The sequence below is a fragment of the Anarrhichthys ocellatus genome, unplaced genomic scaffold (genome assembly GCF_004355925.1).
Source record: "Anarrhichthys ocellatus isolate YVR2014 unplaced genomic scaffold, GSC_Weel_1.0 scaffold5, whole genome shotgun sequence".
NCBI classification, from domain to species: domain Eukaryota; kingdom Metazoa; phylum Chordata; class Actinopteri; order Perciformes; family Anarhichadidae; genus Anarrhichthys; species Anarrhichthys ocellatus.
Genome location: NW_022280035.1, coordinates 5505789 through 5521476, shown reverse-complemented (window position 1 = coordinate 5521476; position 15688 = coordinate 5505789). Strand labels below are relative to the sequence as shown.

Sequence of the window (15688 nt, the reverse complement as noted above, 5' to 3'; positions counted from 1 at the left end):
TTTTATTATTTATTTTTCATTATTTTTAGTTTGTTATTCTTTCATAGTTGATTTGTTTTATTTTTTTATTTTTACAGTTCCCCCTCTCCATTAGGGCTGTTTTCTTTTTTTTAAATCAATCACACATTGCTCCCAAAACTAAATGCTGAAGTTTGAATTGTATCTTGTTCTTACAGTATACACCGATAGACTGAGGAAAATACGTCGACCTTTTTTTAATGAAAGGATAATAAAAGGTCTTAAACAAAGCAGTGAGCTTTGGCTGTTCATTTTAATGGGTTGTGAAATATGTTTGCCTTCTTTTAGTGATACAACTTTGTAAATAAGGGGAGGAAATGTGCAAAATCATCATTATGTTCCTTAACTGCGAGTTACACGTCTACTACGTCACGTTTTAGTCAGACCTCTGCAGTCTCGTCCTTATTCAAGTAATATTGAAGACACTGAAGTTGAAATATTAATACTCACAGCTTTTTGCTCTCAAAGAGTAAGCACAAAATATTTTTTGGTATACATAGCAGACCTTAAAAAAGACAAAATGTTAGCACCGATGCAAAATCAGTGAGGTAATTTTGGGCAAAATCACTGGTGCACTGCGGTGAGATGAATGTAATTTGAATAAAAACGTTTTAAAAAGCACAGAAAAAGGCTCATAAAAACAATCAAATTCACCACAGCTACTGATGAACATGATTGGATCAGACTTAAAATCACTGTTAAGATTATTTGTTAAAACAATATCAAATACAGATCACACAGACAGATGTCCTATTCGTAAATTAAATACAGGATAAAAAAGTGTTACTACAGATTTTTAGCCAGTAATTCAGTGTTGAGGTAGAGACCTGAGGCCCGAACCACGACGCAAGTTCAACGGCGCTCTTTGGCTTCACTGAAGCCTTAGAAATATTAGGAACAACATCCAAATATGAGAACGTGTAGGTATTACTATAAAGACATTTTGTCCAATGATGAACGAACAACTATGGATGATTGACTTAAAATAAGGTGAAGTAAAGCTCTTCCTGCTGCCAAAGGAGAGATTAATCATAATTATTAACTGTAACGGCCGTGCTAGCCAAAGTGATTCTACTGCTCTATAAAATATCTCTATTGCAACTTCATTGCTTCATTGCAGATTCAGTGGTTCATGTCAGGATCCTGTAGGAATGACTCACCAGCGTTGCGATACTGGAAAACCTGAACTAAGCCCAAAGATAACCGGTTAACCGTCTGATCTCGCTTCGTGATTCAGGCCAATGTTCTGAGCAAAACTATTGTTTGATCACAGCACCATCGTCTATCAAAGGAAACCTGGGGAAGAACACTAACTGAAAAGTGTCAGTGCCTGCTGGTGATCGTGGCTCATTGACTGACAACTCACAGGATTGAAGGAGCTCAAGAGTAAACACTACAAGTCAAAACAGTCAAATCTAAATTGAGAGTTTGAACAGGCTAGTAAAGCAGGGCGGGGATAAGGCAGTAGGTTTACCGCTGCTGTTCTGTTCACAGTCGCTATTCACATTCAAAGTAATCCTTCAGCGGGGCGAAGAGGTGGCGAATAACGGGGACGCTCCAGGAGCGGCCCAGGACTCTCTGCCTTTGCGCGCGACCCATGTTGTTCACGTCTGTGTAGTGTTTGGGGAAGCCAAAGATCCTAAAAGAGTCAATCAGGTTGAAAATGTTACAAGAAAAGAAAACTCATCATCTAATATGTGTTCCGAGGTCACAACCCCAGAGGTGGACTACAAGAAAAATATTTTCCAAAAGGCTTACTGTTCCATTTCGGTGCACCACAGGTAGTCCTCTTTGCCGTTCATGGTGACAGGAAGTGAACCCATCTTTCCCTGCCTTATAGAGTTGGACTTTGTTGTGATGGTGCGGACTTTCTCGAACTGCAGGAAGAGACGACGTATCAGAATCAGAGTGTTTCTACAGAGTTCACCAACTTAAGTTTAAGACATTTTAAGACCTTTTTAATACCCCACAGAATGCAATTTAAGAGCTGCAGATACCCTGGTTAGACGGTTGCTTCAACAACAACAACAACAATAACAGAGTCAGGTTATCATCTATCATCTATAGAAAACCAAATGCTTCTACCATTGCCGTGCGTCCGCCTTCCAAACAATCCTGGAGGCCCACTTTGTCATCAAGAGACGTAGCAAGAGGTCTAAAGAGAAATGCAGACAGGTGTGTAAACTGAACAAATAGGGATCCATTTATGTTTTACAGTGTGAGAATATGCATGAAGAAAGGGCATCTGATTGTGTATTATTATGTACCTGTTCATGCCAGGGAGGTTTCCCCAAAAGTAGCGTGCTCTGTGAGCAGGACTAACTTTGATGGCATCGATCAAAATTGGATTACACTGGAGAAAAAAGGGAGAAAGAAAATAAATGAACAATAAAACTTAATGAAGTCGGTTTCCTGCCATTGGGCTGAAGAGGCTACTTTCACCGGCTATCAAAAATAATCACCTCAAGGAATCTGCAGATATCTGATTTATCATTGCCACTCATGAAAACCACGTTCTCAAACAGCCAGAAGAACGGACGGTCGTCGCCCTCCTTCGGCTTCAACAAGTGCAGAAGGCGGTAGAACTCAAAAAAGAGCCTTCCAGTGCCCTCTGCAGGACAGAGAGGGAGAGAGAGAGAGAGGGTTATTAAAGAAGAAGAGTTAATGTGTGTAGAGCATGCTGAAACCAGTATCCAGTATTTCATCAGTAACTACTTGTTACAGCATGCACAGCTACCAAAATGCCTTTCACAGGCGTTTGAAAGCTGCATACCAAATAATCCTTTTCGAAGAGGGTTGACCATGGACAGGTCGTTGCACGGACTGCCTCCAATCAGAAGATCAAATGGACCCCATTCAGCCACCTGCAACACACAACTACATTGTTCAACTTGAGTTCATGTTCTTGTGTTGTCTTTAGCCAACGACCACTGCTCCAGCTCCTACTCACGTGTTTCCTTGTGATGGTCCGAACATCGTTGACATACTCGATCTTTCCCTCGTGCTTGATCATCCCCACAGCGATTGAATCGTCACAAATCTCTGAAGCAATGTAGCGCTCCATCTTGAAGCCCAGATCTCTGAGCACCAGGTAGCCTGTCATGATGCAACAGTAGTTAAAAACAGGTCACTCATAAGGAGGAATACACACAGTTTATTCAATGTAAACTTCAGAAACGTTTTGTTTCAGGTAACTGTCTGAGTGAACCTTTCAAAAGACTCAGTAGCATGAAGAAGACATCACAGAGACCGCATGAGTTTGTCTAAAAAACAAGATTGTCACATAACAGGATAACCAACCTGTTGCAATGCCGTCAAAAAGCGAGAGCACCTTGATTGGTCGACGCTGGTCAGCAGGGATGGAGGGGTAAACTCTGTGAGGCTCCTGTGATAAAAAACAAAACAACTTTCAGTACCACTGCACCAATTAGTTAAATAACAGCATTCAGCAAGAGACAGTTGTAATCTACCTAAAACCTGTTAAATCAACTGGACCTTTATTTTTGTTACTAGTTAAGAGTGTAACGGTGTCAAGAACGGAAGACTTGTCACTAGAAATATGATGAATCTTGACTGTCAGGGAACAAGGACGACTACCTAAAACCTGTAACTACATGTTGTGTTTTCCCCTTCAATTAGTTGATTAATCATTGGCATAAAATGAAATGGCAACTAGTTTGATAATCGGTTAATAGTTTCAGTCATTTATTAAACAAACACACCTAATATTCTCTGGTTTCAGAGAACATATAGTTATACATTTGAAACCTGAAAATTTCTGCAAATGACTTTGTGACGTAAAGAATAAAGTAGCAGTGGAACTACAGAGTTTATCCCTCAAATTAAACAGAACGAACAACTTCAATGCCGAAAAAATGTTTTTGTTTGTTTCTCAAACTAATATAATTTTGCTGACGCCGTCTGAACTAGAAGTGTGCGCTGAGAGGATAAAGTGTGGTACGTACGAACGCCATGGCGCTGTTGTTGGCAAAGAAGTCCTGAACCTTGACGCTCCAGTCTGGTCTGAGTTTGAGGTTTCCTTCGCACTGTGACGGCTTGCACATGTAGCAGCTCCATGGATCGATGTCTTTCAGCTTGTCAAAGGTTCCCGGACCCACCAGGATCTCCACACAGTCCTTACAGAAACATCTGGGACAGACGGAGAACATCCGAGAACATAAATGTCAGTGAGAATATTATAACTGTGCAGACACAAAAAAAAGAAATGGGGCAATGTAGGTAACAAAGAGTGACCAATCTTCATTGACCATCATTTCTATTTATTATTAGTCATTGAGATAGTTGAAAGTTATGGAACGTGGCTTGAAATACACATGAGGACAACCAGGACAACTACCAAATGACCTACTACTTTAAACCCTTAGTGCTCCTTCTGGTAGTCCTAACTAAGTCAAATATGAACAGACATATAATGCACTGTATTATTATATTCAGTACACTTTCTGAGAATATCATTATCTCCAATAATCAACAATAAACATCCATAGACACACTTTGAAATCATTATAAAAAGGCTCTTTAAAACTCCAGAACTTGCCTGTGAATTATCATATTTTTACGGTTTCTTCTGTATCAAAGTAATTCAGCAAAATCAAGCTGTAGCACACAGCGCAACTCACTGCATCCACATTTTACTTTCTGTTACTCCAAAGCATTATGGGAATTGTAGGAGTGTTCCCCTACATTTTTGCGCCAGTGCTTAATTTTCACAAATTCATTATTATTCTCTGTTCTCGTGTTTCAACAGGTGCGGTGGAGGCACTCCACACACACACACACACACACACACACACACACACACACATAGATAACGATGTTGGTACTGGTTACAAGCAGGCTCGGTAGTGAACAACATGCTAACGTGCTGGCGGATTCAGTGATTTTGTGTTTTAAGTTGAACATTCGGTCAAACCAGATCAGTGATGTTGTTCTGCCCTCATTGTTCTCCGTGAAGTTAGCTGTGAGTGATGTAATGTAGCCCCGGTGTGTTTTATGTGGAGTGATCACTGTGCCAGTTTAATAATAGTCTTTAAATAACTACTTTTCTTGTCAGCAACCAGCTTTAAAAGTGACTTATTTTCTGTTTAAATAGGTGCTGTGCGGTGGATCTAAAATATGCTCAGAGTGGTTATTGTGAACTTTGGAAAGTGACTGATAAATATTTGGAAAAGTAATTGATGAATATTTAAGTGTTGTATTTGAGAGCAGAATGTGGTATGATGGTATGTGGTAGAAGGACTGTTTAATTGGGATTTTTTCTTGGCATGTTAGTTTTACAATTACTTTCTTGTCATTCACAACTGTCATTTTGATAAACAATAGTCATCAATATAACACCTGAGCTGTGTTTACCTGCAGCAGCTGGCGTTGCCACACAGAATGACCTCTGTGCCGCCGCAGCACACGGTGCAGTACGACTGGTAGCCGTCTTCATCGTAGCGAAACAGTGTCTCTGTGAAGTTCCCCTGCAAACAGTGACATGTTGGTTGTGCAGCATTTGGGATGTTAATCGCAGCAGTGTTTCAGATGGAGGTCAGACATTCACTAACTGGGCTGGAATGGAGTAAAGCAGGCCAGATAAAGTAGACAGAGATAGATTGTTGGATTGTAAGATTACCTTGCATTTCAGGCAGAGACCGCCTTCAAACAACGGGTGCTGCACTTCAATCTCAGTTGATCCACAAGACAAACAAAAATCTGAAATACCATTTTTAGAATTAGGAATATTTATGTCGAAGACGGTTTTAAATCACATACTGCTTCAATACGTTCAGACAAAACTTACTTTCAATAGTTTTGCCTTTTTCTTTGACCATTTCTCTTATTAATTCTGTAAAGTAAAATATTACAACAAATCACAAATGCGGAAAAATAACGAGGACATAAAATGACTGAATCTAGCAGGTCATTTTTACTTTCATAAGAGTTTCTCGTCATGTTTGTGGATCAAATGTGGACAAAAATAATACGTACCTCTGTCGTAGGTGATGACGGGTGCGTTTGTCTTATTTTTAAGAACGTATTTCCTTTTTGCTGGAGGCTGGCAGTCAGACGTTGCAGAGTCAGAATCTTGATATGCAGCGGCATCTTGAAGACAAGGAAAAGATGTAATCAAGATTCAATGAAAACAAAAACCAAAAGAAATTGTTCAAGTGGAAGTGTTTGTAGAGCCACAGAAAGACATCTACAAACTGACGGAGCACGACAAAATGTGATGACGAATTGTGGGTTTATTTCTAAAATCTTATCACACATAGCAGCACTGTCTGAACCAGTCTACTCGCTGAGTCTTTCTGTAAATCCAGTCATTAATAAATAAGTAAATGTTAATGAATGTACCAGCAGGTGCAAATCCTTCAGGTCCGGAAGGCAGGAATCCTCCAGAAGCCCAGTCCAGCATCATCTTCAGCTCTTTTTCTTTATTTCCTTTCGCCTCAGCAAAAGACTTCCGACATCGCTCACCTGCCAACTGAAGAGTACACATTCAACAAGTTACAAGTAAATGTTTGCAAAAACAGACATTATTACCATTGACAGAGCCAAATGGTCACTCAGCTGTTTGAAATCAGATTATGTTTCATTAATCTATTTCCACAAGCTGTTTATTAAATGCTCAGTTTGGTCCTAATCCACAAACCTTCTGATTGCATCCAAGTGAAAGTAAAAAATAAATAAAAAATGAATAGCCGCTGAGCCAACATATTTGTTTTCGTTGTTAGTTGTCACTTGTCTGATAAAGCAGCAATTACCTTTTAACAGAGATAATAATAGTGAGATAAGAACTAATTCATATTTAAAATGTTGCATTTGAATAGATGGAAACAGATGTAATAATGAAAAGAGTGCATTGGTATTGAATATGTTTTAAAGGTTCAAATACTCCAGTATATAATAATAACTCTGTTATCCATTCTGCTAAACTCCTCTTATTAAACTGATAAAAACACATTAAAGACGGGAGATTTTCTGAGTGAATCTGGGCATTTTTCACCGCAATCACGGTGACACATCTTGAAAAATGACCAGTCTATGAACTGACTTCATACTGTCTGCTTCCATTTGACCAAAACTTTATCAGAAAAGACATCAGACGTGAATCCGTTTTGAGACACGGGATGTGGTACAAAATGTTTTGATTTTGTGACGGACACATTTTGGTTTCTTACCTCAATGATCTGGTAGATGGCTTCCTTGTAGATGGGCAAGCTGGCAAAGGAGTTTTTGCAGAAGCACTTGGTGAAGGTCCTAAATGTCAACAGACTCTCCGTATAGATCTGGAACAGAAAGTAATGATGATGTTAAAGGTCAATTCAACTCATGTGAAGTGTTTCCGCAGCTCAAGCACATTAACTGTACTGCTTACCTCCGAGAACATCCCGTCTCCGAACCACTCCACCCTTCGCATACCCGGGGCAGCTGACTTGGTTTTCCAAGGCATCACCAGCCCAGGCCACCAGGAAAAGCCTTTCACTTTCCCCCACACCAGCTCCCCATTCAGAAACCCTTTCCCATCCTGCAGATGTAAAAAACAAAACAATTGACAATTACTTTTCACCTCAAAAAAGAAAATCTAACAGACATTTTCTATGACATTATGTTTGATCGTCAGAGTTCGAGAACAACTGTATTGTTGGCCTTTTCTTGTAGCTGTTATATTACCTGGTAGGCCTGTTTCCGTCGGCTTCTTGGTGTGGGTTTACTGAAGGGGGATGTCTCTTCTGCCTGAGAGTCAAACACATTTAAAACAGAGTCAAATATTTTACCCTAAGCGGCCCACACAGATGCCTTTTTTTGTCTTTTTAGGGGGTGCCAGGGGATCTTTAGGGGGAGATAGCAGGTCAGCAGTATCATCTGAAAGCTGGGAACCTGACGTTCATTTTGAGATGCGGCTTAGAAGTGTGTGACAAGTATATGATGGCCATACAATGCTCTGTTACGTCTCGTAAATCGCAGCAATAATTTTTTTGGTGATACCATTTCAAACACAGATTTGCTACATTTTTTTTTTACCCCTCGAAAATTGATAGAAAATCCCTTTAAAATCCCACATTACGACACCAAGACCTTGAGCAACACCATAGAAAAAGCAATGCTGTGATTTGGTATCAAAGATTTTTGACAATTTGCATTTGCATTTTTGGAAATTGGATGGCAAGCTCCTCAGATATTCAGATATCTTGAGGTCTAGGGACCCCTCCGAAAATCACCATACCAGTTGTCCTTCCCCAAATCTTTTCCTAACTGTGGAGCATTGTCCAGCACTCACGCTGGATTCATCAGGTCGTCGAGTTTCATATGATACCAGTATCTTCACTAGAACAGGTGGGCTTTCATGTTATGTTAAATGTAACATAAAATGTAACAATGGCTGCACCTATGTTCATTTTAAGGTTCCCTGTGGTGTTTCGGACCTCTAGTAGCCTTATTCAAAAGAACTCAGATCATTGTAATCATGAAATCAGATGCAAAATGTTTTGTTTTGTTCTAATGGCATTTCAGCGGGCAGAGAGGCCAGTCATGGCCCAGTGGTATTCTGGTAGTATACTTGAATACACCTACCACCTCATCTTGGGACTCCAGACCCTTTTTGCTGTCCTTATCAACACCTTCGGGGGTGGACCAGGTTCTAGCACCAGCCTGAAACACTGTACGGGCCTGTGGCTTCTGGCGCAAGCTGCTCTCCCAGCCATAACCTCCTCTAATAGCCATCTGAGAGACAATACACTCCCATTACACACTCAAATATCATGCACATGCAAACATGGGCAAAAGGACTGTTAGTATAAGAGGGTGGTGTCCGTCTAGTTGTGTGTGTGTGTGTGTGTGTGTGTGTGTGCGTGTGTGTGTGTGTGTGTGTGTATAGCTGACTGTTTTAATGGTCAGATGATTAACAAGTCCTATTTTTCATTAAAGATCCAGCTTTTATAACCTTGTTCTTTGCTGAAAGTGTGTTACCTCTTTCCACACAGCGCCATTTTGTTCAGGTGTATCGGCATTCTCTTTGGAAGGAAATGGAAAGTATTTTAGTATGTTTTACTGTTGAGATTATTACAAATACTATATCTGCATTCTGACATGTTAAAACTGGAAATCTGAAGGATTACAGAATCCTGAACCCGATGCTCATTACAAAATATTTCAAAAATAAAAGACTTGCCAGAATGCTACCGTGGGGTTTTCCTTTACTTACGATGTATCTTCGTGAGGCGGACTTCACAGTGCTTCACTGTCGCATTAAGGCCATTCTGGTCTAGAAAATCAGATATAGGTGTTAACGACATTTGGGATCGATTACATTGACATCTTCGTACCTGCAAACTCATAAAAGGTGAACCCAAAACCCGGGAGAATTTTATTTTAAATATGAGCTTTAAAATGTAGCATTCTGTTGTACTCTGAGAAGAAAATTAAGTGATAAGACATTTACTTTAAGCAAAAAACTAATTTATTATTCAGTTATTAATCAGTATTTCAGCTCTAGTTGAATAGCTGGCTAGTTAGCTTTTTTTTTCCCTTCAATCAATATTATTATTATTAACCTTTATTCAGACAAAACCCATTGAGACCGAGGTCTCATTTTCTAGAGTTTTAATCAAATAAAAACACAGATAGCAAGAGTAGCGAGAACCATCGCCTGTACAAAGAAAGTGATTAGTTTTCATTGAACCCTGTTACTCTATGGCTTACTATTAACTTCCACTGTTACTGTAAAGCTGTTAGAATTGTGGCCTATCATCTATTTGCAATTAATATGCATTCAATCTAGTTCAATTATTTAAATTAAAATGATAATCTACTCTGGCTAAAGTAGCTTATCAAGAGTAAAATAATAGCTGTGATCTATACACACCTCTGCATTAGCAACCCGCTGAAATGAAGGTACAGGCACCTTAACACTCTTTACTTCAGGGTTCTTGGGAGCAACTGCACGTGGGACTGTTGGGACTGTTAGTACACTGGCTGTGGTCATTACAGTGAACGGTGTGTACAGTGTGATGAGAGGGCATGTGAGCCCTTGTTGCTGTACTTTATCTCCTTGGAGCAGAGGCTGCAGTTAGCATACCCTGCCTTATCAATATATTTAAAACTTCTAAATCGCGATACTGGCGAACGTTAACAGTCGACAAAGTTCCGCATGCAGTGGACGTTAACTTAACCCAGCAAGTCTGAGCTGTAACGGAGCATAACGTAACTTAAACTGTAACGGAGAGAAGATGTAGACATCTTAACGCTGATTGGCCAAGACTCGACACGTCACATCAAAGATGTTTTATTGCGAAGATCACGACATCACCTTTTCTCCTCGTCTCACTCCAATCTGAGAAACGGTGGCTGGCCAGATGATTTATCAGATTGTTAAATCAAGTTAGATGCAAATTTCACTTTACCTGATGGATTCATCTTACCTTCAGTGTGAGCTGTGGAGTCTTTGTTGCTGGTGGAGTCAGAGAGAGCGCTGTCAGACGTGTGGTCACACTCGCTTTCTGTCAAGGCCTCGTTCTCCGAAAACATCGCAGCATCTTTGTTCTCCAGGGCCTGCGACAGGAAAATACAGCAAGTGCACAGAATTAATGATATTAAAGATGTGAAGACTAAACACAAACAAAAGATGTTTTTACATACCTGAGTGAAAACCTGCTGAGCCTCTAGGGGAGGACAGGGAAGAGACAACAGGGTCAGAACAAGCTTTCTGAAGATTGATGTCGGATTGATGTCCTTCAGTACGCTAGCCCAGTGTTTCTCCGGAGAAACCACTTCTGACTTGTCTTTCTCTCCCTCTTCAGCATGCTGATACTCAAGGAATTCACGTGTGAGCTGGTTGACCTCCTCGGGGGAGCTGCAGATTCCCAGCTTGGTCCCAAGCTCCTCGACCACTTTCCCAGTCACCTTCACTCTGCTCTGGGGGTTCAGCAGCTGAGCTATGCTACGTAGCACCTCGTCGCTCTGAGGCAGCTCCTTTGCAATGCAACCCGTGAGTGCAATGTAGAAAGACAACACCTCCTCTTTTAACAGTGGCAGTGCATCTGTAGCCTCAGACTCATTCAGGAAGTCTTTCACAGCTTTCCCACCCAGACTGAGTTTGGGGCCTGACAGGTGGAATTTCTTGTCCTTAAGGATTTGGGGATCGCGTTCTTTGAGGAAGCGAGCAGCAGCTTCAGGTTTAAGGAAGTAGGAGGTGTAGGTGCACAGCAGGCTACTGGCCTCTTCCAGGATGAGCAGCATATCCCCTCGGGCAGCTCCCTCCTGTGCCTGCAGATGCCTTTGGAAACTGTGCAGAGGCTTCAAGGCCTGCTCCAGGAACATAAATGTTGCCCTGACTTTGGGATCCTGCAGCTGTGAGCAGATTAACGTGGCCTTTTTATCGCCCTTGTCACAAGACTTGAAGTAAATCATGAGATCTGTCCATATTTCTACGATTTTTGGGACCAACGGGAAGATTTTAAGGCAGCTGGCGTTGAGATGAGATGATGGACTATCCGCAGTGATGTCCGAGCCAAAAAGAGCCTCGAGGTTGACATTCTTGGTAGTGCAGGAGGAGTAGTGAGCATGGATATCTACCATCAACTCTTGAGCCTGATCGGAGAGCTCCTTAATCCCAGCATGGCAAGCAGCATCCGCGATGGCATACAGCCCTCCTAAGGCTACTATGTTCGGGTTAAGTTCCCTGAGCTGCGAGTAGATCTGCTCTGAGGCCGCACCGTTACCGTCAGAATAAACAGCGGCAATATTATCTGTGTGTAACCCGGATTTCTTCAAGGTCTCCACCACTGCTGCTGCTGCCGTTTGATCTTCTGCGCCATCCTCTGACTGATGAGCATCCAGAAATCGGATGCAGTGCCTGGAGGTTTTGACATCAAAAAACCCAACAAGGACCACAGAGACAGTGTCGTCCTTTCCCAGTGTACACCCTCCATAGATGTATACACAGTACGGAGTGTGTTGGCAAACGGACGCAACGTCGCTGGGATACTGCAACTCCAGTTTACGGCGTGCAAAATGTCTAGAAACATGTTCGCCTTCAGCGGGGCCGGTGTAGCAGTGCTTGCGAATGAACCGAATAGCTGCGTCGCTACGGGGCAGCGGTTTGGAGCGATTGCTTTTACGGCTAGCGATGGTGGATATTCGAGCCCTTTTCTTGTGTTTGATTGTTTCCTCGTGTCGCCTGAGTTCAAAAGGGCCTTTCTGAAAAGTCTTCAGGTTTCTGTCGCAAGAGCGGCAGAAGGTAGATTCCTCTCCAAGAGCACTCTGGTCAGCCCAGTCAAACATAGCCTTCCACTTCTCAGTGAAAGGGTACACTTTAGTCGTCACAGTGCCCATCTCCTCCGTGTCTGAATCTAATTTAGATCCGTCTGACAAAGAAAGAGGAAAAAATTATTGCTGCACAATTACTGTAAATCTGATGAACGAAACACAATGCACTTCTTTATTATACTATCACAGTGAAAAAGATGTGAAGTTACCTTTGTGCGATTTGTGAGGTACCACAATGGGGCAGATATCCTGGTTGTCCTGAGCCTTCACATGGCTGTGTTCTTTATTTTTCACATTTGCCGTGTAGAAAGCTTTGAACCACTTTAGGACCTCAAAGTTTGCTTTTGAATCCCCTTTTATGAGCTGCTCAACTGGAATAGCCTAAAACAAGATAAAGAAGACATGACAACATTTAGAAATGAACCTAAACTTCCATATTGACTTCCAAAATCTGCCTACCAGCACCTACCAGCTGTAATGCTACTCTGCAGGAGAAAAAGTGCATACCTTTGTGATACCGCTCTTGCTGAAGGCCTCGTGTAGGAGACTGAAGTTGTGCTTACGGTCATCCTCACGTTGTGCATCGAGCTTCACCTTGGTCATGTCAACGGAGCCGGGAATGACCAGGTCCATGATCTGACAGTGATATGCACCTGTGGGATCATACACACAACACACATGAAGACAGTTCAGAAAGTGCTGTGTAAGCAAATGAAGGGAACAACACTCTTTTGCTGTTTTTACAATAGTAGTTAGGAAACCTACTACATAACAGTGAAATAGGGTTGATTTATAAAAGTGTGTATACAGACATGTAGGTGTGTAACTGAACTCAGATTCAGTTACAGAGGTACTGCTGTACCATTGTATTGCATTATATCTTCTCAAACTAATGATTCACCTGAACCCATCTCCCGCACATCTTTGAAGTTTGTCTTCAGCAGGTGGTTGATCCAGGTCACCGAAGAAAGGCGGCTGCTTTTGTCCTGGGGGGAGTCTGGAATCACAACCACTGCACTTGCCATTTTGCAGCTCTCTAAGAAAGAAAACTTCATTATCATCATAGTTATCTCATCTTCACGTCTGTAATCTATTTTACATTAACTGTAAATCTAACCCAACCATAAAATCACAACATTTATACATTTACTGTTGGGAAGCTCTGGCTTAGGAGGTGTAGCTGGTGGTCCACTAATTGCAATGTTGTGCAGTTAAAGGTGTCTGTTACAAGAGCTGGGCGATATTGCCAGAATCTTCTATTACGATTTAGATCATTTCAAATCTCAATAATGAGATATATCACGATATAGCATTTAGCACAACATTGTTTTGTATACCTTTGTGGGAATTAAATACTTTACAAGTGAAAAGTACTGAGCATTTTCTCATTTAATTAAGAACATCAGTGCAAAACTATCAAATTTTCTGGAAATTATGACTTAGTATGTGCTTGTTATTATCATTTTAGACTAAGTAGTTGTGTATCACAATATCTCAATATACGATATGATTCCATTGAAAGACAGTATCGTATTGAATACTGACATACATGTTTTTCAGTGATGCATACCCTTCCAAATATTCAAAATGTTGATATTGTTATTCATTAGAAAAACATGGCTGTCAGTAATGCCAGAGCTATAGTGTTTACCCCCACCCCATGGCAGGCTTCCATGGGTGGGGGTAGTGTGTGAGAGTCAGTGGGTGGTTCTAATCCCTTATTGTCTACTTGTGGAGGACAAAGACTGCCTGCTTTCCGTCAAATATCCTTCACATTTACGTTGTTTGGGTTGTATCTGACTTTTCCTTCGAGCTGTAGCTTGGTACTAAAGGACATGTTAAGCCACGCTGCTGCTGTTTCTCCCCACCTTCCTCCTCAATGTATAGAACTCGTAAATGAAATCTCGCGTTGTCCATTTTTTTTCTTGCCGCGAAACGTCCCCCCAGTGTACAACTTTCACCGACGAGGAAGCTTGAGCTTCAACATAAAATCCTATTACTTTACTTGCAGGTTGGAAAACAACAAATACAAGGAACTAAAAGTCACTACCACGACAACCGGCATGTTTACTTCTACAGTCAGTGTTTGTCTTCCAACAGCTCACATTACATGCACGGTACAGATGTTGCTGCCTGGTTTCACATAGTGGCAGAGATCTGTACAAGTAGCTAAAAGTGATACACTGTAACAGCTCGAGACAATGGAATAACAACCGAGTGTCCGCGCACACGCAATGTTATTACAGCATGATTAAACTAATTGAAGACAATCGTATTAATTATTAGTAAGTTAAAAAACACCCCGGCTCCCGATCCTATATGTTATCGCCGTGTGTATGTATCAGTCGGTCTTTGTGTTGAGAGCCTGCAGAAGGTTTTAGATTTTGCAACAAATCAGGACAATAAAAAGCTGTAACACGGCCCTGTGCATAGTCATCTGTAAACCGCCTTTATAGGAGGACGTCTCAATAGAATACAAGCGACTTGGCTGTGTGTATATAGACAATAGTGAGTTCTGGGGTAACTTACCTCGCTTTTTCCCTTACTGGAATAGATGATTCTCCTTACTATTAGCTTCACCCCCTAGAGCACATTTTACGATGGCCAGACCGGCATCAGCATTAGCATCATCATACGCCATTGGACGAGCTGTGCAGGAGGCGGGCCCATCTACAGCCTACACTACTGATATAGCTAATAAACTGTTCTGAGATCACGAAACTGTTATAACGTGAACACGGGCTGCTCAATTATTAGCACAGTGAAATGATTGCGCTGGCAGAAAAGATACATCTTGCTTATTTTCAGGTTGTCAGGAAAAAATGGCTGCTAATAAAGCCAACTCATTAACGGTAACAGTAAATTGAAGTTACTCAGTTTATGTGTAAATACACCTGATCCACTCAAAATTAGCTCAGACTGATTAATGATCTGTAAACAACTTGATTGCACTGCATGACAGACAAAGCACTTCTATCTCACTGACTTTCATTTGGTCGACAAGCATGCTAACGTAATTAACCTTAGTGGCCTAGTTTAACGTTAGTGGCCTAGCTGTCCCTAGCTTTACGTTAGCCTAATTTAGAGCTCGCAGCTTCCGGTGTAGTCCTTCGCCCTGAAATGTTGAATTACACGTCTAATATTCATACACTGTAAATTGGGTGTGTACAGTGACTGAAATAAATTCGTCCACCTTCGTTAGAGTAGCTGGTTATAGACGTTTCTTTTCGTCAAAGGACATATATTGTCGTGCTGTGGTTCTAAGCTAACTGTAACATCCGGAGAAAACCGTGTTTCGCCTATTGTAACGTTGAAGACATCGTTTTCACAAACACGCAGTAGTGGCGGCTGTGTTGCAACGACTGTAGTCGTTTAGTTATCTGGACTGTTTCCTACA

At 41.3% G+C, this 15688-nt stretch overlaps 1 protein-coding gene across 4 annotated transcripts; it reads right to left on the bottom strand.

The window, feature by feature from the left end:
• Window positions 1-78: 78 nt before the first annotated feature.
• On the bottom strand, window positions 79-14890 carry dnmt3ba (DNA (cytosine-5-)-methyltransferase 3 beta, duplicate a). 4 transcript variants are annotated; one of them, XM_031845322.1, is made up of 25 exons: window positions 13193-14890; window positions 12799-12944; window positions 12501-12672; window positions 10663-12389; window positions 10446-10575; window positions 9230-9289; window positions 8995-9038; window positions 8599-8748; window positions 7699-7761; window positions 7403-7552; window positions 7206-7313; window positions 6379-6508; window positions 6013-6126; window positions 5825-5869; window positions 5657-5736; window positions 5392-5504; window positions 3984-4167; window positions 3319-3403; window positions 2969-3114; window positions 2792-2882; window positions 2481-2629; window positions 2286-2371; window positions 2104-2173; window positions 1777-1895; window positions 79-1657 (listed from the first exon to the last, which is right to left on the bottom strand). In XM_031845322.1, the coding sequence occupies exons 1-25, from the start codon at window positions 13353-13355 to the stop codon at window positions 1516-1518; spliced, it is 4467 nt and encodes a 1488-aa protein (XP_031701182.1). In that variant the 5' UTR covers window positions 13356-14890; the 3' UTR covers window positions 79-1515. The 4 variants fall into 4 exon arrangements, with proteins under 4 accessions (XP_031701182.1, XP_031701181.1, XP_031701180.1 ...); XM_031845321.1 differs by having other exon boundaries at window positions 10446-12389; window positions 13193-13327; window positions 14821-14865; XM_031845320.1 differs by having other exon boundaries at window positions 10446-12389.
• Window positions 14891-15688: the final 798 nt, after the last annotated feature.